General features: G+C 32.3%; 1 protein-coding gene across 6 annotated transcripts in view; it reads right to left on the bottom strand.

The window, feature by feature from the left end:
• Positions 1–4,937: 4,937 nt before the first annotated feature.
• Positions 4,938–24,008, bottom strand: part of LOC128175172 (pyruvate carboxylase, mitochondrial-like) — a 32,955-nt gene continuing 13,884 nt past the window's right edge. For all 6 annotated transcript variants that reach the window (XM_052840610.1, XM_052840613.1, XM_052840614.1 and 3 more), the window contains 10 exons: positions 22,718–22,874; positions 21,942–22,048; positions 21,409–21,542; positions 20,970–21,219; positions 19,655–19,783; positions 19,253–19,368; positions 15,467–15,646; positions 8,963–9,211; positions 8,501–8,641; positions 4,938–8,306 (listed from right to left, as the gene is read on the bottom strand). In XM_052840610.1, coding sequence (XP_052696570.1) covers positions 8,052–8,306; positions 8,501–8,641; positions 8,963–9,211; positions 15,467–15,646; positions 19,253–19,368; positions 19,655–19,783; positions 20,970–21,219; positions 21,409–21,542; positions 21,942–22,048; positions 22,718–22,874 — 1,718 coding nt within the window. In that variant the 3' untranslated portion in view covers positions 4,938–8,051. The remainder of the gene's footprint in view (positions 8,307–8,500; positions 8,642–8,962; positions 9,212–15,466; positions 15,647–19,252; positions 19,369–19,654; positions 19,784–20,969; positions 21,220–21,408; positions 21,543–21,941; positions 22,049–22,717; positions 22,875–24,008) is intronic.

Below are 24,008 nucleotides of genomic sequence, written 5' to 3'. Positions count from 1 at the left end.
TGAAATACTATTTTGAATTTATTTTTCCCAAATTAAATCTATTCAAATATATTATAATACAAGTTTGCAAAAGTAAAATTTCTAACGATAGTCAGTTTTTAATATTTTTAACAAAAATTAAGAAAAAAAAATATTGTCGGAAATTTTGGTGGTATCGAACCCATAACATAAAAACCCTAGATATATAAGGTTAGCTTATGTCAGGTACTCTTTTTTTTGGTCAGGTACTTTCACCACTGAGCCATTTCAGACACAACAAAGTGTGCTTTTTAAATATTATGTGTGACTTTGGCCACAAACCACCGGACTTGTATTATTTTTTCAAAACGTTCAATTGTTGGGATACAAAATTATATTTTTAATGTATAGTGGGTCATCTCTCCACGTTTTTGTTGATTGAAATCGTTTTGTTTTCCAATAGACCTTAATTAGACTATGAGAAAAATATGGAGCACAGACCCACTCTATAAAAGAAAATGCCTTGAAGTTCTAAAAAATGACAGTATTTGCAGGTTTTGATACAATGTACGTATACGCCTGTTTGAGTCAACATATTCCAAGTATTGAACATACTTATAGGTTAAAAATCAATGGTTCGTTAAATTTATATTGTTTTAAATGATTAAAAAAACCATCAGATTTTTGATACTTTAATTTTTTATTAGTCTGTCCGACCGTGTATGGGCATTTTACACGCCTTATCCACCCATCTTCTTTGTTTGTAATAGATAGATAGTCAATACTTTGATGCATTTAATACGTATATTGCTACATATTATGTCTTACATTGTATATATATTATGTATTCTTTGTATCTGATGAGCCATTTGGATTGGACACGATTTGAGATCAAACATTATATTTCTATTTTTAATGTATAAAATAGTTTACTGGTGTATTCTAAATGATTAACCACAATATTAAATGTTAAAGTCAAGTTACAAGCGAGATACAGAGGTAAGAATTGATTGTTATGTAAACAAAGCTCGAGTCTTGTAGTTGTTTTCAAAAAATGAAATGTAGAGAATTACCATTCTTAGACAAAATGACATGATGTAAAAAACAATTTAAACTAATTCAATATCTTCATAAATACTATTATCACAAAAGAAAGATACATTTGATTGTAACTTACACCAATACAACACATAATATTATGTAAAAAATGACAATATTCGAGCTTTGTTTACAAAACAGAAATTATGAACTCTGTATCTTGCTTATAACTTGATATTTGACTTTCAAATGTTGACATAGCATTATAATCGTCTATATTTATCATTATAAACATTGAAATTGGGAAAGCAAAAATTTGAAAATTTTGTCCAAGTCCCTTTAAGGAATAAATAAACTATTTTAAAACTACCTCACCAAACTGTTTACTTTGTGCTTTGATTGATTACAAATCTCTGTTAAATACAAAGCTAAAGGGCGGAAAAATCCGAACTGAAATTTGTATTTAGGGAATGAATTCAATATTTATTTGTTTTATACGATATAAAATGGTTTGGGGAAGTTTACGCTTTATAAACAGCAGAGCGGTTTATAAAAAAGCGTAAAATTCTTTATACGATATAAAATAATTTTTTAGCCAATCAAAAAGCGCGTTACAACCAGAACTAAATTATTCTGCAATAAGATGATCCTTGTGTAGGGAAAAGAGAATCTGGCGAATTTAAGATTTTTAATTTTGACAATGAAATGGTTAAAAATGTTGAATGGTGTTTTTATGCTTAGTTTTATTCCTACTATATATACATAAGTATATACATAAATATGGATTCAACAGCATGCAGAGTAACCTATATTAGTCAATAAGAGATCAAGGTACATGTACATATATAATAATGGTTATGTTTGTAGTTTTATAAAAATTATATGAAAAATAACGATCACTTACAGAAAACAAAAGAAAATACTAATGGAAAATAAAAAAAATGGAACTACATATAAAAAGAATAAAATAAAACACACAAAACTGTAGCCAAAGGATACAATATTATGGAAAGCCGTATGGTAAAGGTCAGCGAATGAATTTTTGTTGCATCTGACAGGCTTGAATGCTGAATCTGAGCCATAGGTTTTGGATGCTGGAGGAGGTTAAGATTTTTGGAGCTGGTTACAGCTTTTAGAGCAGGTGCCATCTGATGATTATGACTTAGATACTGTTGGTTTTAACTTCACCAAAATTGTATGGAGACTTTTGCACTTTACAGGATTGAATGCTGAATCTGAGCCATAGGTTTCGTATGCTGAATATGAGCTTTTTGAGCTGGTTATAGTTTCAGGTGCTTTTTGATAGACAAATCTTAGTTATTAGTGGTTCAATCTTTACCAAATTTGAATAGATGATCTTGTGAATTTGATGCACTCCACAGGCGTGGATGCTAAATCAGAGCTATAGGTTTCAGATGCAGGAGTAGGTTAAGTTTTTTTGAACAGGTCACTTGTTTAATAGATGATTGTACTATTTCAAACTTGCACTCTTGATTTAACTTTATATATGAATCGCAGAGGTAGCTTCAGATACAGAGCCTGAACCCCATCATCAAGGATGCTAGAAAAAAAAAACAACATCACTCAGTTTTGTTTAATAGATGTGTTTGTTGTTAAATGATATGACATGATTCCTATTATATAGTATTGTATGATATACTACATTATTGTATTATTTGATATAATACCATATCATATAATATTATATTGTAAAAATTATGTGATACTGTATGATATTGTATGATAATTTATATCATTAAATTTTTAATTATATATTATTCATTGTACATGATAAGAAACATAAAATTGGTCTCCTCAAGTACGTGTACATGCCGAAGTACTTTTATTAAAAATAATTATTTCATCTACAAATCGGACCAGCTAGGTTTGGAGAAAAAATCAAGAGCCACCGATGGAACAGACTGGATAAAAATAAAATGCCAAGAAACAAAAATTCATTCGCTGACCTTTACCATACGGCTTTCCATAATATTGTATCCTTGTGTGTTTTATTTTGTTCTTTTTTTTTTTGTTTAGTTACATTTTTTAATTTTCCATTAGTTTCTTCTTTTGTTTTCTGTAAGTGATCGTTATTTTTCATTTAATTTGTTGTTTCACATTTATGATAATGTTTTAAGAGCTGTTTAAAGTTTTTGGAGCAGGTGCTCTCTGATGATTTTATCTTAGATATTACTGGTCCTACCTTTACCAAACTTCCATTGGTGATGCTTCATCAATATCATACATGTACGACGCACCATCCATGTTTGGTGAAAGTAGTAACTTAAAAATGACTATCAAATTGCACCTGCTCCCAAAACTTTAACCTGCTCCAAAAACCTTAACCTCATCCAGCACCTGAAATTCATGGCCCAGATTCAGTATCCAAGTTTTTCAAATTCATACGTAGGTCCAGATGCATCATCCATGTAAGTTTGGTGAAGATAGGATAATTAATACATGCAGTGTGTGAACCTAAAAGCTTTAACCAGGTCCTGATGCCGACGCAGACGGTCTAACATACGTTGTCTCGGACTTCGTCTCGGTGAGCTAAAGAACATTCATTTCCAAACTCTGAATAGTGATTGAAAGCAAGAAGTACCGGTATGCCACAAGCTCTATTCATCCACAAACAAGTAGAGGCAGGGTATTCACTCTTCAACAGAACTTTGGTCCAGTACATGTACTTTCCTACGTATTTATTGAATAAATAATTAAGTATTTAATGAAAATCAAGAAACTTGTTAATGAGACATCCGTCGCACGGCCACCTGGTTTTAAAATTAGATATTTGTAAAGTAAAAGTGTCTTGTACTATAAAATAACAAGTTAATTATCACATAAAATTAAAAACCTTTTGAGGTAACGTACTATGAAATGACAAGTTAATTATCATAAATTACAGGACATTATCTACCTGACTTTTAAAAGAAATATTTTTAATGTCAGGTGCCTACATGTGCACAAACAAACTTATTTATCAAAGAAAATTAAAAACATTTTGAGGTAACTTACAACATTCCAGAAATATTAAAAACAATCTTTTGACCTACCTTGGAATTTAACCCAATCTACCAAATCTGCAAGAAAATGAAACAAAGTGAATGCAGAAAATGACAGCTTCATTCCTACAAGGGGTCTAAAGATTATTGTACAAATACAGTATAAATAGCAGAAACCCTTTGTAATTATTTTTCTTTAAAATTATATTAAACTTGTGGATTCACCGTGGAAGCAAGGTGACATACATGTATTTAGAAGCTTCAAGTTTATTTTGACTTTGAACCCTTGGATGAGGGACGGAGCAAGTTTGTTTTTACTTTGAACTGTTGAATGGGGGACGGAGCTGGTTTGTTTTTACTTTGAACCCTTGCATGAGGGACGGAGCAAGTTTGTTTTTACTTTGAATTCTTGGATGAGAAACGTAGCAAATTTTTTTTCTATTTTAAACCCTTGGGTGAGGGACGGAGCAAGTTTGTTTTTACTTTGAACCCTTGGGTGAGGGAGATCCTCGATCAAACAAGGGTCGTTAGCAACTGAATTTCTTGATTGAATGGAGCACCTGTTAAATCACCAAAACCAAGAGGTATTTGTATTTATATTGAATTTTGTTAAATTGGAAATATATGGATAATTTAATTAAAGTCAAATGTTTTCTTTAGCTTATATACCTCATGAAAGTAGTGACCACTACCCAAAAAATGGCTATTACTATAATTCGCTTCCTTCCTGCTTGTTTGACCCAAGATCACACCCCACCCTCAAATTCAAAAAAAGAAACTAAGATTTTTTAGGAACATCGATGAAGGGTAAAAATATATTTCACTACTTGGTGGGGTATCAATCTTCATCAGAGAGATTATTTTCTTTGCATTTCAAAACTCTAAAAGTGACCAAAATGCAATTAATTCACTTTAATCCAACATAATGAAAAATAAGAATGCATTTCATTTTCTGTTTTATTACAGGAGCTACATAATACATCAGTTGTTATAGATATTGATATATTAATTCATTTCAGGAGTTCATTAAAACGTTACTTCTTTCTACCTGCATAGTATTTTCTTCTGACTACAATATTATCATGAAATGTGATGCACATGTAAGAAATGTGTTGGTCACACATGATTATCTAATTGAAAATGAAATTACTAGAATTGCAATGCAGGATACGAGTAAATGTATCTTCAATATTTTCAAATAAAAACAAATACACAGAATAAAAATAAATTTAGCAATCTCAATAATCATGTTTAATATCATTTGATTTAGATCTGATAAAGCCATAGATTTAATGATTTTAGCAGCTTGTATAACATTATGCTTTTAAAATTAATACAAAGCATAGTTTTCTGCATCAATACCTATTATGTAAATACTACACCGTTGCATCAATGCATCAATTGGCTTTTGCAAAGAAAACAAAATATGAAATGGCCCATTAAAAAGACAGAATTTAAAAGTTATACACAGTGACTGTTTCAAAATTTAAAAAAATGAAAATTTGTTTCAAAATTAAAAAAAAAATGAAAATTTTGAAAAGTCAGTAGAAAACACTAGAATAGAGCAACACTTTATCCATCTGGTTAACACATCATTTGACTCTAAAGTGTAATTTAAAAAAATGCCCCTTTATTTTGACTATACATTTAATTTGCATACATGTATATTGAGTAATATAATAAAAATAGTTGTACAAAACTAAACAATATCTGATCATACAATCCAATAAATTCCTCTATAAAGGTTTCCTAGAAAATGAACACTTGTTGATACCTTCATATATTTTGTTTCTAAATGCAAGAGCCAATACAGAAAGTCCAATAAGAAATTGAACATATCAATAAACAATTATAATTCTAGTAGGAATGACAACTTTTTTTATTACCGGTATTCTAGCTTATATGTAGTCAACACTCAAAACATCATACTGTAGAATCTTTTAAATTTGTTGGGACTAATTTTCATAAATTGCCAGATTTCTTTTATACGTACAAGGAGATATAATTTCATGCATTCATTCCTATACACATAATTATTACAGCTCAGTTTTATAATTCATTGAAGATGTAATCTTGCAGATAAGGGGCACCTAACAAAATAAAAAAAATAACTTTAAGTCACCATAAATATTAATTATCCCACAGTGTACGTGTACTTGCATATCAACATCGGCCATAAAAGTAACTTTAGCATTTTCAAACTGGGCTTAAACAGAAATAGAAGGCTAGTCACATTTAACAGCTTCTTTGACTTTACAGTGAGCCATGGTTACAGAGACCATGCTGCTTCCCTGATATCTCATCAATCACCATATTCTCCCTTTATCAAAATGCCAAATACTGTATAAATACAAATATATTCAAACAAACCAATGTTCATCATCTGGCATGTTATCTTGACATTGTATACAAGACCTAAACTATACTTAGGGAAAGTTTTCTGATGATATTTAATATGCTTTATTGCCTTGCCTTTACTAAGTTAATGTTGTTTTTTTTCACTTCGTCTCTTCAAAGGAATGTTTTCCGTAATATGTGTTGGTTTTAGGGATTCTCTTTCCCATAGAAAAGCCCAACTTTTTCATTATGCATCAACAAAATTCAAGCATTGACCATTTATTTCATTCAAATACCCTCCTCGCAATCTTCCTCCACGTATAATAATTGAAGCTGTTTATTTATATATTTATCCAATTCAAGAAACACATTATCATTGATAAAGTTGAAAAGTTCACATCAAATCATGTCAACAATGACTAGCACTTGTGAATGTAGAGAGAGAATTTTTTTTAAAGATGATATGGGACACCTTTTGATATTAATGTGGATAAAAGTACACTTTCACTGGTTTATAATTTTCAAGTTTTACAATATCTGACCAAAAAAAATGTTTTAAACATTTTTAAAAGTTTAAATTATAAAAGCTCCAGTGGGATGCGAACTCCTGGATTATAGCTTCATAGTTAACACTCTAACCCATTGCACTGTTAAGTAACAAATTTGGTAAAGAAATTTTCTTTACTAAAATTAAGTACGTCACAATATGAAGGTGTCCTACACGACCTTAAATCACATAAAAAAAATGAAGCACTAAAAATTAACAACTTCTGAAGATTCATATTCAATATTCAGGATTGTATATTTAATTGTAAAGAAAGTCATTTACAAAATATATTATGCTTCTAGATCAGAATAATCCAAATCCTTGTGTAAACACAAATCACCAATAAACCAACAAAAAACAACGTTTTGTGTATTGTTGCACTGTCATACAGTCACTAAACAAAATAGCACTTATTTTTCATTTAAATGAGTGAACATCCTCAACAGCAGATTTTTATGGACTAAAAAAACAAACAGATGGGCCTGCCATTTTACAAAAATCATTTCCATAAAATTGATAGTTATCAAGCAAGCATTTCAACAAAAATTTAATACTATTGCAAATCAGCAATAACGATGCAGGGCCAATACCTATTTTCTGAAGAAAAAAAATTAAAACTTTTAACTATACCTGTGAATAAATGTTATCATGCATTGTGCACTACAAAAATGTGAGTGAATAAATCCGTTTTGTCAGAATTTGGTCATGTTGTTGGCCTTCAGTAGCTTTTTAATACTGACCTTTGCCAAATCTTGGATATTCACATTCTCAGATTTCTAGATGTTTCAAAATAACAATTATGATAACTCATCATGGAGTGTGCAGTATATACACTGTATATAATATTTACTCCATTTAAAAAAAAAAACACTTCAAAAAATCACTTAATTCAAAATTTCATATTTACGGATTTCATTTTATACTTTTGACGAAAAAAAATTTTCCTCTATGATTTTTGTTACAGTCTACATCAAACATAATGTATTTTGCCAAAAATTACAAAACATTTCTCTGACTAATTCCTTCTACATACATACTGATTCATAAAATTTGCCCAAACAACAGTTACTATTTCACCACATACACATCCATAAAAAACTAGTTTTTCTATATATAAGCTGAACAACAAGAATCCTTCAATGACCCGCCATCTTCGATGAACCTTGGATTTAGTCACACTCAATGTCCATCAACAAATCATCCCCCTCTAACTTCATTTTCTTCTCAACCGCGATGGACCGCACTGTTCCTGAGGCTGGTGCCGTCACCACCATTTCCATCTTCATGGCGCTGAGCACCAGAACCGGCTGACCTTTCTCAACCTTGTCACCTTCTTTGACCTTGACATCAATCACCTCCCCGGGCATTGGTGCCCCAACTGACCCCCTCACTCCTTTCAATGCCTTAGGATGAAAATGCAGCTCCTGAAAAAAAAACAGATTACATAATGCACTTCATAATTTCAATACTGAATGTGCCTGTCCGTGTAAGCATGTTCTAAATATATATCCCTTCCCTACCAAACTTTCTCTACACATCTTAGAATTAAACTTGTAATAGATGCACCAATACATATATATGCAAATCTATAAATTACAAATTTACTATGAGAATTTACCTTAGAAGCCTCTTCATCTTTAATCTTGACAGATCTTAGTTGTCCGTTCAATTCAAAGAACACTTCTCTCTCTCCATTCTTGTTTAGATCTCCACATGCCAAAGTTTTAATAGACAGAGTTTTTCCTTTCTCTATTTTCACCTAAAAGCCATTTATAATGATATATTTACATCTACTGAGTATGATTCCTGCTGTTTATTATGGAAACTTAGAGTTAATTCATTGCTCTCTCCATGAAATGCATAATGAAAAATGGTTGCATTCATTACTTTTCCATAGAGAAACACTAGTAAGTTATTATATTTTCTTAGTGGTGAGTATTCTTTGTTAGATTTTGTCTTATTTTGTCTGTAAAAAAGGTTTTCTATACTTTGTGATGAAATTAAATTATACAAAACTAATCATTTCCACTAAAAAATTTATGGTATTACTACAGGAAAAAAATCCAAACAAAGCACACACCTCCATCTCCTGAGCAACTTTAGGTCCAACAAAGAAGATCTTTGTGTCGAGTGTATCGACAGGGCCGTACTTGTCATGGAACTCCAGGAAGTCATCGGTGACCTTTGGATAGAGGGCAGCACTGATGACATGTTGCTCCTTCACATCGTGACCATGCTTCTCGACAAGGTCCGCCTTCAGTTTGTCAAAATCAACAGGGGGGAGCGACTCACCAGGCCTACCGTCCAGACCTTGCTGTCCCTTCAGAATCTATGGAGATAAGGAAGAAAAGTTCATAAAAGAATTTTGTATTCAATGTGGCAGGGAATCCAATTACCGGTACTGGACTTCAAGATGCTGTAAACCAACTTTTTTTCGCAACAAATTTATATCACAAATTACTATATATAAACTGGTTTGCGCTGACTAGTTTTTGCAATCAAGCCTTATCATCTACACCTGTAATGTTAGGACAACCTTTGAGCAAGGACTGGATCTTGCCAAGTGATATTTCTCGCGAACCTCGTAAAAATGTCTCTCGCGCAAATAAAATTTTGTTCACAGAATTGCATAGTTTCAATTTAAGAATAGGTCCTGTTTTATTTCTGCTGACCATTGGAAATACCTTAGTTATGGAATGTAAATATTTTAAATTAGAAAAGCAGAATTTTTAATAAGTTTGATGAGGTGGTGTACAATTTGAGTGTCCATGACTTTGCACAGCTTTTTATTTCCATGCAGTTAATTGTGCTATGCTGGAACTTTCTTCAGTTTTGAGTTTTGGTTCACACTCATCATCTGTACCATTATTGTATTAAAAATTGGGATTTGAAGAAATTTATAGAGAAAAAAAATTTATAATGTTCCTTACAGCACATTCGTTTTCATGGTATAGTAAACAAAGCATGAAACCAAAATAACTCGCATATCCAATGTAGCCATTGATTTTTTTTACTAAGAATCTAGTAAACTGACATCAAAAGAATCATATAGGCAGCAGTTTACCAGTAAATTGTTTTATTTCTTCATAATAATTTTTCTACACCAATATATATTATATAAATAGTGCCTGTTTAGGAGGGTACCAGTTGAAATTGACACCCTGAGAACACCATTGTCAACCGACGCAAAGCGGAGGTTTACAATGGTTTTCGACGGGTGTCAATTTCAACTGTTATTCTCCCAAACAGGCACTATTTATTTTATTATACTGAATGTCTTAATATTAGAGAATAATTTACTGCTTTTACATAGAAATGAAGTTAATTCTACGGCGAACCATAAGCGCATAATTTATGCGCATGTAACAATTTGTTGTGTTACCCATTGCCAAGTGTGTTGCTAACGCTTAGGGTAATAGAACGGAATATCAACTGCGTCTAAACCAACTAGATTTCAGTATTTAACATGAAAGTATAATAATAGAATATGCCAATTTAAGAGGGATTGGACATTGAAAAAAATCAACTTTAATGTTTATCCCTATACCAATTCAAGTGGTCAACATTTTTTTACATTTCCCCATTCGGTTACTTTTAACAATAATTTCATATATTCAATAGAAATCCTTCAAACAGAAATGTTAAAAACATGGGGAAAAACCTTTGAGATGACCCCTTATGAAACTATTAATCTGAATGGTAAATGTATGTTTGTTTTATAAAATCTTTATAAAATCAATAGCAGTAAAACATCATGCAAGAGATTTCATCCAAATATCTACACCCTTGCGAATGTGTTCGGAATGTTTTCTTTATCGTTGCATAATATATAATAAATCTAGAGGTGCTCGAATAAAAGTTCACGAGACTTCACCGACATTTGTTCAGTTCCTGTGAAATTTCCAGCGGAAGTAAATGTGTTTGGATAATATTCTCAAAATACATAAGAACTGATCGTTTTTCATATCATATCCAACTTTGATTTATGTTTAAACATGAAAATCATTTAAAATGTATGTTTTATTTCACCATCTAGCGGTTAAACTTAAATTAAACGATGATATTCAGAACAGAGTTATTGTTTGTGTTCAACCATGTGTAGAGTGGTTGAAAATATAAACATTGGGTTGCTTAATAAAATCATAGCCATGTTTGATGCTTGTTATGTGCAATACCAGGTTTTAAAAAAAAATAATGGGTATCTTTTTTGCATAAAAACTTCGTATATAGAGCCATTTTCAAGAAACATTCTGCATAAAATAGTAAGTCTGTTTCACTATTGATGCTATTACTAAGTCAGGCGCAGATTGAAAATAAACCCTTAGCAGGGATCTCTACTAAGCATGTTAATTGTTGCAACAGCAGAACAAAAACTATTTTTAGCCGGGCTCTGCTGAAAGCAGAGCCCTGGCTATAGGCAGGCAAATCGCCAATGTTACTATAAATAGCACAAGTAAACAAAAAACCAAACAGCGTCAAGGTAAAGCTTCCGCTATACCAAATAGTTACAAAAAGAGCCACGTTTTGTCAAAAGTATTGGCATTTTGTTTCTGTTTTTTTTTAATTTCGAATGAATTGTCTATCTTTTTTAGTTTTCTTATTAATAACGTGTTTTTAAAACATTACTATGCATTTTGGACACATACAATGCGCATGAATTTCCATGAACTACTTTGCTGCGCGATGAAGAAATGGGGATTAAATATATCTTATGCTTGTTGCAAAATTCAAGGCAGCAACTGTTGAACTTTTTAACTTCTACTAGACAGACATAATTTTTGTTTATAGCCGCTTACAAAATTTGGTCGCTCTCTGGTGCTTTGCCGACATTGTAAGCATGAGAGAGAGAGAGAGAGAGAGAGAGAGAGAGAGAGAGAGAGATTCAGTCTTTACTACACAATATGCATAAAGACACACCAAAAGAGCCCGGCTCTCAGTACTTCAGTACTTTGATTTGTATTGTTACATTTATTTCTAGAACACATTTTATCCATCAATTAATGAAGATAAAGTTTAAAATCAATAAACGTTTAGATTTTATAGTTGACTACAAGTACCTAGATTCTATGAAATAGACTACAAACACGAGGCACAATTTTTACTGCGAAACCGAAAGGGTCAAATATAACCACGTGGTCCAAAATTAAAATGACAATAACATTCGCAGGGGTGATCTGGGTATAAATAATTAAACTCTGCCTCGTTGAATGTATTAACGGGGGTTGTCCCAAAATAGCATAGACAAGTGGCGTTATTCAGTCAAACGAAGGCAAAGAAGAATGAAACTTGTGCCACAATGGGTTTAAAAAATTTGCGTTCAAATTATGGTTTGAAATTAAATATTGTTTGAAATTAAACAAGTTAAATAAGAGAATGCTGGATCACAAGTTCAACATCCGGCGCAATGTCCAAAGCGAAATGTTAAAATCAACATAATGAAATGAGAAATTCGAGGAAAAGGACTTTTTGAAAAAAAAGTTCAAATAAAAAATACATCATTCTATATTTGTTAATAATTAAATTATTTACTCAGAAAAAATTGTGGCTATAACAAATCTTTTCCAGATTTTATAGAGCATTTTATGTCAAGTTGAATATTTAACTCGAAATAAAATGACGACGTCAGCGTTTAAGGTGGCGCAGCTGTAACTGATAAAATTTCATAAAGACCTTGAAACAAATCCTAAGCAGCTTTTGACGTAAATAAGATTAACAAAATAGCTTAGAAATGCATATTGTGAATTAGTAGTCCAACAACATTGAACATATTCGGATGAGTATGATGACAATAAGTGAAAAAAGAAACCTAGACCAACAGAAATGGACGTCAAAATGCTGAATTAAGGATGAACATACGATACAAGTAATACAGGGCAAGTTTGGAGTCGGTAAATCATTTGTACTTAGGGAATTTTTTTTTAAAACTAGAAATGTATGTTGAATGTATACTCAGAATACAAGTTCAAAGAGATATTTTTTGAGATTTTTTGGAAATAAAAGGAAAATGTCATCGTAAATGAGGTTGAGGGTCTAGCAACAATGTAAAGACTGGACATTTTTGACATGGCACATTGCGCTGCCTGGCAAAACTTGTTGTCACTAATTATTCATTTTCTCAAGAAATAAAAAAAAAGTACAAATTTGAATTTTTTAATATTGATTGCCAAAGGGCCATTGAAGAAAACATAGAAGTCTAATGAAATTGCAATGAAAAGATTTTAAGTTATTATGTGTTCTGTCTACACTATTTTGGGACGACCCTCGTATTTATCACAATTTTGAAAATAAACTGTGAAGTCTTGCTTTTATTACGCACCTTTTTCCACTTAATTGATATTTGATCCAAAGTGGGCGTTGTGTATTATTCATAGGAATATAATTTGAATCCATTTCCAGGATACTGTGGGAGTGTGAGTGCTAGGTGACAAAAAACCTAATTCTTAATTGAATTTCTATGTACATGTATTAGAGTATTGTGTCACTGTTCCTTGCATAACAGAATAGACAAAATTTATTGATACAATGTATTACTTGAAATCTTTACATAGTATAATATAATATAATATCTGTATAATATGGTATACATGTATATACATGTTAGGTCCAATTCTCTGATTATTTAAGGAGGCCGATTTGGGTTTTTTTGCGGAAAAACTACAATAGCATAACTCTTTATTTTTTAACCATATGTAATTTAACCCAACTCTAGTTTATTTGCGAAGGTTCATGAAAATCGACCGTCTGGTTCTTTTTAGGGACCATCTCAAAATAGAGGTACATTTACTATAGGAATATATAGGAAACTGTCATTTTCCGCACATCAAAGCAGTTTTAAAAAATACTACAATAGCTTTTTTTCTCAAATTGTGATATATGATAAGTAATATCATTTCCTACTTTATATGTAAAAAACACAAAATTCTACCGTCTGGTTTTTAGTGGGGGCCATCTCAAAATATTAAAATGCACCAAATTTTGCTATATATTTGGATCATCGCAAATGATGATTGGTATAATGAATTCATTCCAAAAATGAGGAAAATGTCCTCGAGGATAGCATCATTCTGTATATAAAATTTCAACAGCGTACAATTTTTACTTTTTCTTTTATGTTATTTCTTATAACGTATTCCTACAAAGCTTCATTTTATCATAACGTCATAAAAGCGCAATGGCAATGCTCCCCTACCGCACAACGTAAAAATCGTGTTAAAAATAAAAATTTCCTTCAAAAATCTAAATATTTTTATCTGTATTTTGTTTATTGTGTTCAATTTTATAAATGATATCGAAAAAAATTCATAAGAAGTATAAATCAACTGTATAATATTAGAATGCGCAAAAACATGCGCAATGCAAACTAAAGTCGGCCTCCTTAAAATAAAAACTCACAAGAAATGTCATGGCCAACACTCTGGAGAGAACATTTTGTTTTAGAATACTGAAAGTAAGTATCCAAACAAAGTTGAATAGTGCTAATCAGATTCATCCTATATCTATTATGTTTTTGTATTAAATCTCTATAATCTTTTTACCTTACATCTGTGACTTTTTTTGTACCTACATATGTTACTGCTTAACTTTTCTGGAACTTTTTTATATAACCTTGTTGTACCTACCATATTTTTGATAGAAATAATAAATTAAAAATTATTGCATACAAAATAACAATAACTTTTTTATGTTAATTTGAAACTTAGTTGAAAAATTTGAAAGTCCCAAATTATTCTAAGATATGACTTCTTTTGTAATTTTGTCATTTTTTCATAGTTAATAACATTGCTTTATTGGTTCCTTGTACTTGTATTTGCAACTCGTGAATATTTCATTTCTTCTGGCTAGAAAGCGATGCTAAACTTGTTATCAAACTAAGTATTTAAGGAGAAAGAAAGACATACAAAGAGTATGTCCTGCATTTATCATTATTTTGAAGCAAAGATTACATTTTATAATTTTGTTAAACATGTTTCTTATGAACTTAAAATAATGATGACGACACTGATAATTAAAGGGTAGTCCATAATATAAAATGCATGGTTGTCCTTTAAAGTTAGATGTCATCCAGTCTACATTTATTTCAAATGCCATAGTCTTGACTTAATGTCAGTTTAATAATATATAAACTTTAAAGTTTGATGCCAAGGTAATTGTAACAATCGCATTTTATGTCTAAAAATTCAGACATTGACTTTTTTTTTTTAGATTTATATCTTCTAAAATTTTAGAATAGGTCATTGCAAATTGCCAGTAAATACACGTTATACTAAATCTGTTAACATAATGGTAAAGACATTTTCACGAATATATAAATTACATGTAATAGATAATTTCAAGCAGCAGAAAATTTAAAGATCCGGCTAATCCAAATTAATAGATCTGTCAAAGTTGTAAACATGTATTAATCTTGGACAATGCTTCAAATGCGAGTATGATGCAAATTCAAATTTTGATGCCCAATTTTAAATGCATATATTTTCTAATTTTGTCAAATCTAATGTCAGGACCTCATATTGCACCATAGGCAAAACAAAAACATTAACGGTATAAAGGTTTGATTGATATCTAAAATTGAGGTTATCTGTACCTTGGTCCTGAGTGGTTCCGGATAACCCCCTGGCGGTACTCCGAGATATCCCTGGAAGTATTCAATCACCGACACAGGGAAAGACAACTCCTCTGCACGGTCCTCCACCATTTCCTTGGTTAGTTTGTTCTGAACCATAAACTGGGCCATATCTCCCACCACTTTTGAGGAAGGAGTCACCTACAAATTGTACCATCTTTCATTAAATGTTGTACATGTATCATGGATATACATTAATCTTCATTTCAAAACAAATATCAAGTCAAATACTGACATAAGAACAATCTTAATACACTATTTTAATTAATTTCTATCCCCTTCTCTTTATTTATTTAAGATACTAAAACATAGGTAATCACAGATTACAAAGCTCACCGAGACGAGGCATCAACTTTATGAGGCATCACCTTTAAAACCACCTTTATCATATGATATGAAAATCATAGTTAATGATCTTGGATATTCATGGATACTGTTTTGACACAATATCGTATATCATATGTAAAAAAATTGTATGATAATCCTATGTTCATTTCATACATTATTATAAGATACAATGTTAATATAAAATATGATATTGCATCCAATGATACTTACAATATATATCATTTAATACAATATAATACTGTAATAAATATTGATGCAATATGATTTTGAAACATATAATATGACATTGTATCGTGTTATACATCATTGTATTTAATCACATAATACAATATCATAATATCTAATATAAATACAATATAGCATTATTTGATACTATATCATATCACATAATACATCACAATATTGTAACATATGATATTATATTGTATAATATAGTATAATTTTGTATTGTATGATATTGTATCATATTTGATACACAATATTGTATCATATGATACAAAATAATTTGATAAAACATTGTTTCATATCATATGATACAATATCATCTGATACAGTACGATATTATATAATACAATATCATTTTATACAATATCATATCATATGATACAATATCATATTATACAATATCATATTATATGATATCTTATAATATCATATAATACAATTTCATGTATTATAATACAATATATTATATAAACCAATATCATATTATACAATATTGTATCATACGATATGCTATAATTATAATATACAATATCGTATCATATGATACAATATCATATATTGCAATATAATATGAAACAATATCATTCGATAAAATAATATATTATACAATATCATATTCTACAATATTGTATAATAATATACAATACTATACATAACAATATCATAATACAATATCATATAATAATGTACAAAAAAATTGATACAATATCATATCATATAACTTTTTACAATATAATGTATGATATTACATTGTATCATATAAAACAATAGTGTATCATATCATAGAATACTATATCATAGGAATCATGTTAAATCATTTAACAACAAACACATCTATCAAGCAGGTTTGAGTGAGGTAGGAGAATTTTTAGCATCCTTGATAATGGAGATCAGGCTCTGCATCTGAAGCTACCTCTGCAATTCATTTATATTATAGTTAAATCAATTATGCAAGCTATTATCTATAAAACATGTAACCTGTTCCAAAAAACTAAACCTCATCCAGCATCCGAAACCTATGGCTCAGATTCAGCATTCAAGCCTGTCAGATGCATCAGTATCATGAGATGCATCATCCCTGCAAGTTTGGTGATGTAAGGACCAGTAATAACTAAGATATAATCATCAGAGGGCACCTGCTCTAAAAACTTTAACCAGCTCTTAAAACCTTAACCTCATCCAGCATCCGAAACCTATGGCTCAGATTCAGCATTCATGCCTGTCAGGTGCATCAGTATCGTAAGACGCACCATCCTTGCAAGTTTGGTGAAGTTAGGACCAGAAATAACTAAGATATATTTTTTAGCATCCTTGATAATGGAGATCAGGCTCTGCATCTGAAGCTACCTCTGCCATTCATTTATATTATAGTTAGATCATATATGCAAGTTTGAAATAGTGCTATTACCTACATATATTAAACATGTGACCTGTTCCAAAAAAACTAAACCTCATCCAGCATCCGAAACCTATGGCTCAGATTCAGCATTCAAGCCTGTCAGGTGCATCAGTATCATAAGACACACCATCCATGTAAGTTTGGTAAAGTTAGGACCAGTAATAACTAAGATATGATCATCAGAGGGCACCTGCTCTAAAAACTTTAACCAGCTCTTAAAACCTTAACCTCATCCAGCATCCGAAACCTATGGCTCAGATTCAGCATTCAAGCCTGTCAGGTGCATCAGTATCATAAGACGCACCATCTATGCAAGTTTGGTGAAGTTGGGACCAGTAGTAACTTAGAAATGGCTATCAAAGGGCACCTGCAACAAAAACTTTAACCTGCTCGAAAAACCTAACTTCATCTAGCATCCGAAACCTTCGGCTCAGATTCAGCATTCAAGCCTGTCAGGTGCAAAAGTATCATAAGACACACCATCCATGCAAGTTTGGTGAAGTAAGGACCAGTAGTAAGTAAGATATAATCATCAGAGGGCACCTGCTCCAAAAACTTTAACCAGCTCTAAAAACCTTAACCTCATCCAGCATCCGAAACCTATGGCTCAGATTCAGCATTCAAGCCTGTCAGGTGCATCAGTATCATAAGACACACCATCTATGCAAGTTTGGTGAAGTTTGGACCAGTAGTAACTTAGAAATGGCTATCAAAGGGCACCTGCAACAAAAACTTTAACCTGCTCCAAACACCTTAACCTCCTCCAGCATCTGAAATTCATGGCCCAGATTTAGCATCCAAGTCTCTCAAGTCCATTAGTAGGTCCAGATGCATCATTCATGCAAGTTTGGTGAAGATAGGACAAGTAATAAGTTAGATACAGGACCTGCAACAAAAACTTTAACCAGGTCCGGACGCCGACGCCGACGCCGACGCCGAGGGTATAGCATAAGCTCCCCCCGACTTCGTCTCGGTGAGCTAAAAAGTATGTGTGTGGTTTTCACATTCATGAGTGTTCAAAGGGAATTAACTCAAAAACATTTTAAGTCAAATACAGGCAATGCATGATAATTGAAAATTTATATGGGTTTATCCCTTCAACTATTTTTAGAATCGGTAGGACAACAAAGAAGTGCCATTAAAATTAAAAGTTCCTTTATTAGCAGACTACATAAAAAAATAATGAAGCTATGTATTATTATGAACATCATACTTGTAAGTGAGGATCATTTTTCCTGTAAGTATATTAAGCAAAATGTGATTTAACCTGAAAGTGTATGGAACTATTTTGTGTTATTTGATGCTTCACTGATAGGCAGGAGTTTACTACTTTCACTTTCTTTTTGAGGGGTTGACGTAAACAGACGGATTTTGCGGAAAAACAAATCCGACATCAAACCACGAAACTCGGACCGAAGATGGACAACTTGTGTAGCTTCAGTTTGAGGGATCACTCGTTGCTGAACGAAAATTAGGGAGAATTCTGTGTGACATTATGTTAACATTCCCGGCTATGGAAAATGTATTAGTGGACTATACCCATATAATATAATACATGTACATAGTTAGATAATCACATATAAAATATGTTGGGTTGGTGGGATGTTAATATAAATTACTTATCACACTAGTGCTGAGTCTAAAAGAAGTAGCATCCCATCTTTCAGGTAAATACCACTGAAACAGCACTCACAAATTCCATCTTCACTTATCAATAAACCATTTTGTAAATTACTCGACTAAAGACCCACTGAAGGTTTTAACCCTGACCTAACCTTTGGAATATCTCCCAGGAGTTGATTGGCCTCCGCATACATCTTCTTCACCTCCTCAAACTGATCCGCTAACCCGAGACTGAAAGCCTGGAACTGCAGGTTTGTGTATTGGCCACCTATTAAACATTCAATTATCACAATCAGAACAATGAACATTAAACTGATGCGACTGCATGTAGATTCCTTATTTTATACAAGTACTAAATTAGCCAATTTTTATTAAAACATGAACAAAGAAAATTGCAATGATTTTTGGTTAACACAAATTGCATCTTATGATTTTACACAGACTGATATTATATTTCTTGCATTTATATAATTAGGTCTTTGCAGTAAATTTCCAAACTAAACTTTTTTGTTACACTCATTATACTCTTGTAAAAAATAAGAAGTTTTTCTGACCTGGAATCTGGTTTATATAGACATCAGAGTTGCCACTCTTTAGCGTTTTACAGCATTCAAAAGGAGCATACAGATTCCTGGTCTGTTCCCAGTACGCAGAGTAATCTGTTACATCGGACAAAGAGATGCCTGAAAAAAAGTCACAGAATAACATAAAATAAGGCTGTAACTTAAACATACCCATAAGTTGATTATTCTAGGCAATGAACCTTTCAGATCCTATGGTATTCAAAGCTGGCCCTCTACTGATCAAGCTTACAAGTATTTAACCCTTGTGCCTGAGCTGGTAAACAAGTCTCATTTTAATATATCACACTGCAACGAAAGATTTACATGTTACAGATACACTCAACTTCTCTTGCATTTTCTTTCTATAAATAATAATTATGCCTAGAATTAGTGCATGTCTAATGAGCTAAATATAAACTAGCCAAACTTTGAAAATACTATTAGTGTGGAAAATCAAAAAAAATACCTTAAACTCCAAAAACAATCGCAATTTTGAGGTTCTATGAAATTTGATGGAAGACAGCATGCAGAGAGAGCTGTGTAATTTTAACAGTCAATGGAGTCGAACAACTTCTCTTTATGATTTATATCAAATTGGTCATGGTAAGCTCCCCTGGGGCTAAGTCCAGGGGCTCAGAATATCAAATTTTGGACAAAGCTAGTAAGCATTTAAAATCTATACTCTACAGCTACAGAAAAGATATGATCGAATATCTCTTACCAAATTTTACAAATGTTTTAACATTAATTTTTTCCTACACAAATCTTGAAAATAAATAAAAACTAGAATGTCTGTATCAGCAATCTAGAAGATATGTCACAGTTTTTTTTAAACATGTCTTTCAACGATGATTTCTTAAACATCTGAAAACATAGTAGTTTTCTTTCTCATATTTGGCCTTTCTGAAGACCAAATTTAAGCTGCAAAATTACAATAATGACACATGTCATTGTTTATATTCATTTTACACATAATCGTCAGTCCAGCACCTACCTGCATTGAAGTCCTTTAATGGCTAATACCTATAACCCCCTCATCATATGGATAATGTACTGTGGAATCATCATTGTTGGTGGGGGACCTATGTTCGTGGTATTCATAGGTATCCCTTGCCCATGAATTTACATTCCCTCTAACCTATACACTATCAATTGTTTGATATTTATTAAAATTATCCCGATTGCACTACCAACGAAATTACATTCCCACAAACAAAGAAAAGTTTGGCTACCAACGCACATTGACCCCCACGAAAAAAAATGATTCTACAGTAAATCCTAACTCCTGAGTTACCAGTCCCCCTACCTGTATCCAGGTCCGTTCCCTCGAGGGCTGCTACCACCGCCCCCATGCTGGGTTGTGAGGTCAGACCAGACATGGAGTCCACTGCCACATCTACCACATCGGCTCCTGCCTGAGCTGCCGCTAACATGGATGCCACCCCCGCACAGGCCGTGTCGTGGGTGTGGACATGGATTGGGATGTCAGGGAATTTCTCCCTCAAGGCCCCAACCAACATTGTAGCTGCCCTTGGTTTCAGGACACCTGCCATATCCTATTTAAATTGAAATTTAAAATGATAGTTCATGTCATTAAAGAAAAAAAAAATAATATCTGTTTTAACATATAAGAACTATACAGGATTTACTTTCAACATTTCTGAAGGATTTTTTTTACTGGTTCTCTGTAATACATATAGTTACGTATACTAGTTAGTTACCTGTGCATTCATGTAGCTACTGACCTTAATACTGAGAATATGAGTTCCTGCTTTGACCAGTTCTGTGGCCAGATTGACATAGTACTCCAGATTATACTTGGTTTTACTGGGGTCCGAGACATCACCAGTGTAGGAGATTGCTGCTTCTATCACTCCACCTACAGAAGCAATTCAGAGCTAGTATGAAATTCTAGAATTCTATTTTCATAGGATTCTAGCCATGAATTCACTCTAGCTGCAATATTTCAAGCACTGTCATTTTGAAACATTGGATCAAGAAAGTATAGAGCATATTAAAATTATCAGAATTATGTACAATGTACATGTGCCAGTACTGTATTTCTCAATAAGTAGATTATCCAATTGAAAATCCAAAAGCAAGGATATATTTCTACAACTAAATACCCTGGTATTGTGATATATAAATCCGTATACACCAAATTTTTAAGCATTGATGTGGACACTTTCTAGAGTTTTAAATTATGTGAATTACACCACAATTAACACTTAAATCCCCTTATTAACAGTCTAATAGATACATCATTATTTCACTATACCTGCTTTCCCTACTGCATCCATTCCGACAACAATATTTGGGAGATAGTTCAGGGAGTCAAAGATTCTAAAAATGTCCATCCCACTCTTAACAGCCATGTCACAAAACCTGTCAACAACCAACTCTTACAGTATTGCTTTAAACATATGTTTATACAAATGTAGAACTAGAATTAAGCATAAGTTCTTTGAGCATAAGAGTCTTTGATTGCTCTCCCTTCATACAATTATGTGTATATTATCAATAGGAATACAGGTATTAGTAAACACAATATATCTGTACTAGTATACATACAGGTATACATGTAGGAAAAAAAATTGATTTGCATGATTATGTATATAGTAACCGAAAATGACATTTTTTTTCAATCAGATTATCAGTAGAAATTACAAAGGCTTATATAGGAAATGGATCGGTGTTTTGATTTTATATCACATTAACCGAATTATCACATTAACCGCGATCAGATTAAGTGGAACCCTCTGTACTGGTAATATAAATTCTATATAGTAGGCAGTTTTATAAGACTAATGTACAAATAATACTTCAATTGCAAAATTACCAGTGATTATATACATACCGATAACAGTTTACAAAAGTAAATGAATGCATTATTACACCATTTTTCTTCTATCATTTAAGATCTTATGAAGTAATGAATGTTTTCAGTATTTTTAATGTTACAGTAGCTATTAATGACAGCAAATATTTTTTTTCTAACAATTACTCTAATTATATGACAACACAATTCCTGCACTGAATACTGCTGTGCCTTACTTGTAGACCACATTGTCAGGGTAATTGGTGTAGCCCACAGCGTTGGCACCCCTCAAAAGCATCTGAAAAGGAACATTGGGGACGAGCTTCCTCATCTCTTCCAGTCTTTCCCATGGACACTCGTGGAGGAAGCGCATAGCAACATCAAAGGTGGCACCTACAGACAGTAAAAAATGGCATATAATTCACACTTGTATATACTGTTTTATTCCTAATTAGCATTTCTGTCCCTACAAGCGTCCCTCTAGCTTTTTTCAATTATTAGAAAAATAGGTATGGCCCCTTTTGTTACCTTGTAATCAAGTTTAAAGCTTTCATTTAGTGTTGCTTGTCCAAAAAGAAAATGCCATAATACATATAACACTTCCAGTCTACATGTATCTAACTTATCTAATTGTCAGTATTTTCCATAATGTTCCCCAAACAAGAGGCCCATGGGCCACATCGCTCACCTGAGGAACAATAGGTATGATAAAATCAGCTTAATGGAGTCATAATACAAACTATCTGGACAATGTATAATAATACATGCAGATCCTGTATAATTAAAAACCCTTTTTTTCCTTTGAATATTCTTATGTTTATAATCATTAGTCCCTTTTCTAACAGGATGATTTTATAGTCATATCATATGTTGAGTATTGCAGTTCTCAAAAAGATCCTTAACAATATAATTTATATAAGGGATATAAACGTACATCAAACTCTGAACCTTCTCGGGAGGCCAATAGTCCTGGGGCCAAAGTCTTAACAATTATGAAGAATCATCTGGCTGATTAGTTTCTGAGAAGATTTTTTTAAAGATTTACCCTATATATTCCTTTGTTAAACTTTGACCCTCCCATTGTGGCCCCACCCTACCCCTGGGGATCATGATTTTCACAACTTTGAATCTACACTACCTGAGGATGCTTTCACACAAGTGTCCGCTTTCCTGGCTGATTAGTTTCTGAGAAGAAGATTTTTTGAGATTAACTCTGTGTATTCCTATGTAAAACATCGACCTCCCATTGTGGCCCCACCCTACCTCCGGGGGTCATGATTTTCACAAATTTGAATTTACACTACCTGAGGATGCTTCCACACAAGTTTCAGCTTTCCTTGCCGATTAGTTTCTGAGAAGCAGATTTTTAAAGATTTACTCTATATATTCCTATGTAAAACTTCGACCCCCCCCCCCCCATTGTGGCCCCATTCTACCCCAAGGGGTTATTATTTTAACAACTTTGAATCAACACTGCCTGAGGATGCTTCCGAACAAGTTTCAGCATTGCCGGCTGATTAGTTTCTG

This window comes from Crassostrea angulata, chromosome 3, assembly GCF_025612915.1.
Source record: "Crassostrea angulata isolate pt1a10 chromosome 3, ASM2561291v2, whole genome shotgun sequence".
In the NCBI taxonomy this organism is placed as follows: Eukaryota; Metazoa; Mollusca; class Bivalvia; order Ostreida; family Ostreidae; genus Magallana; species Magallana angulata.
This window is presented reverse-complemented; position numbering and strand designations above follow the sequence as displayed.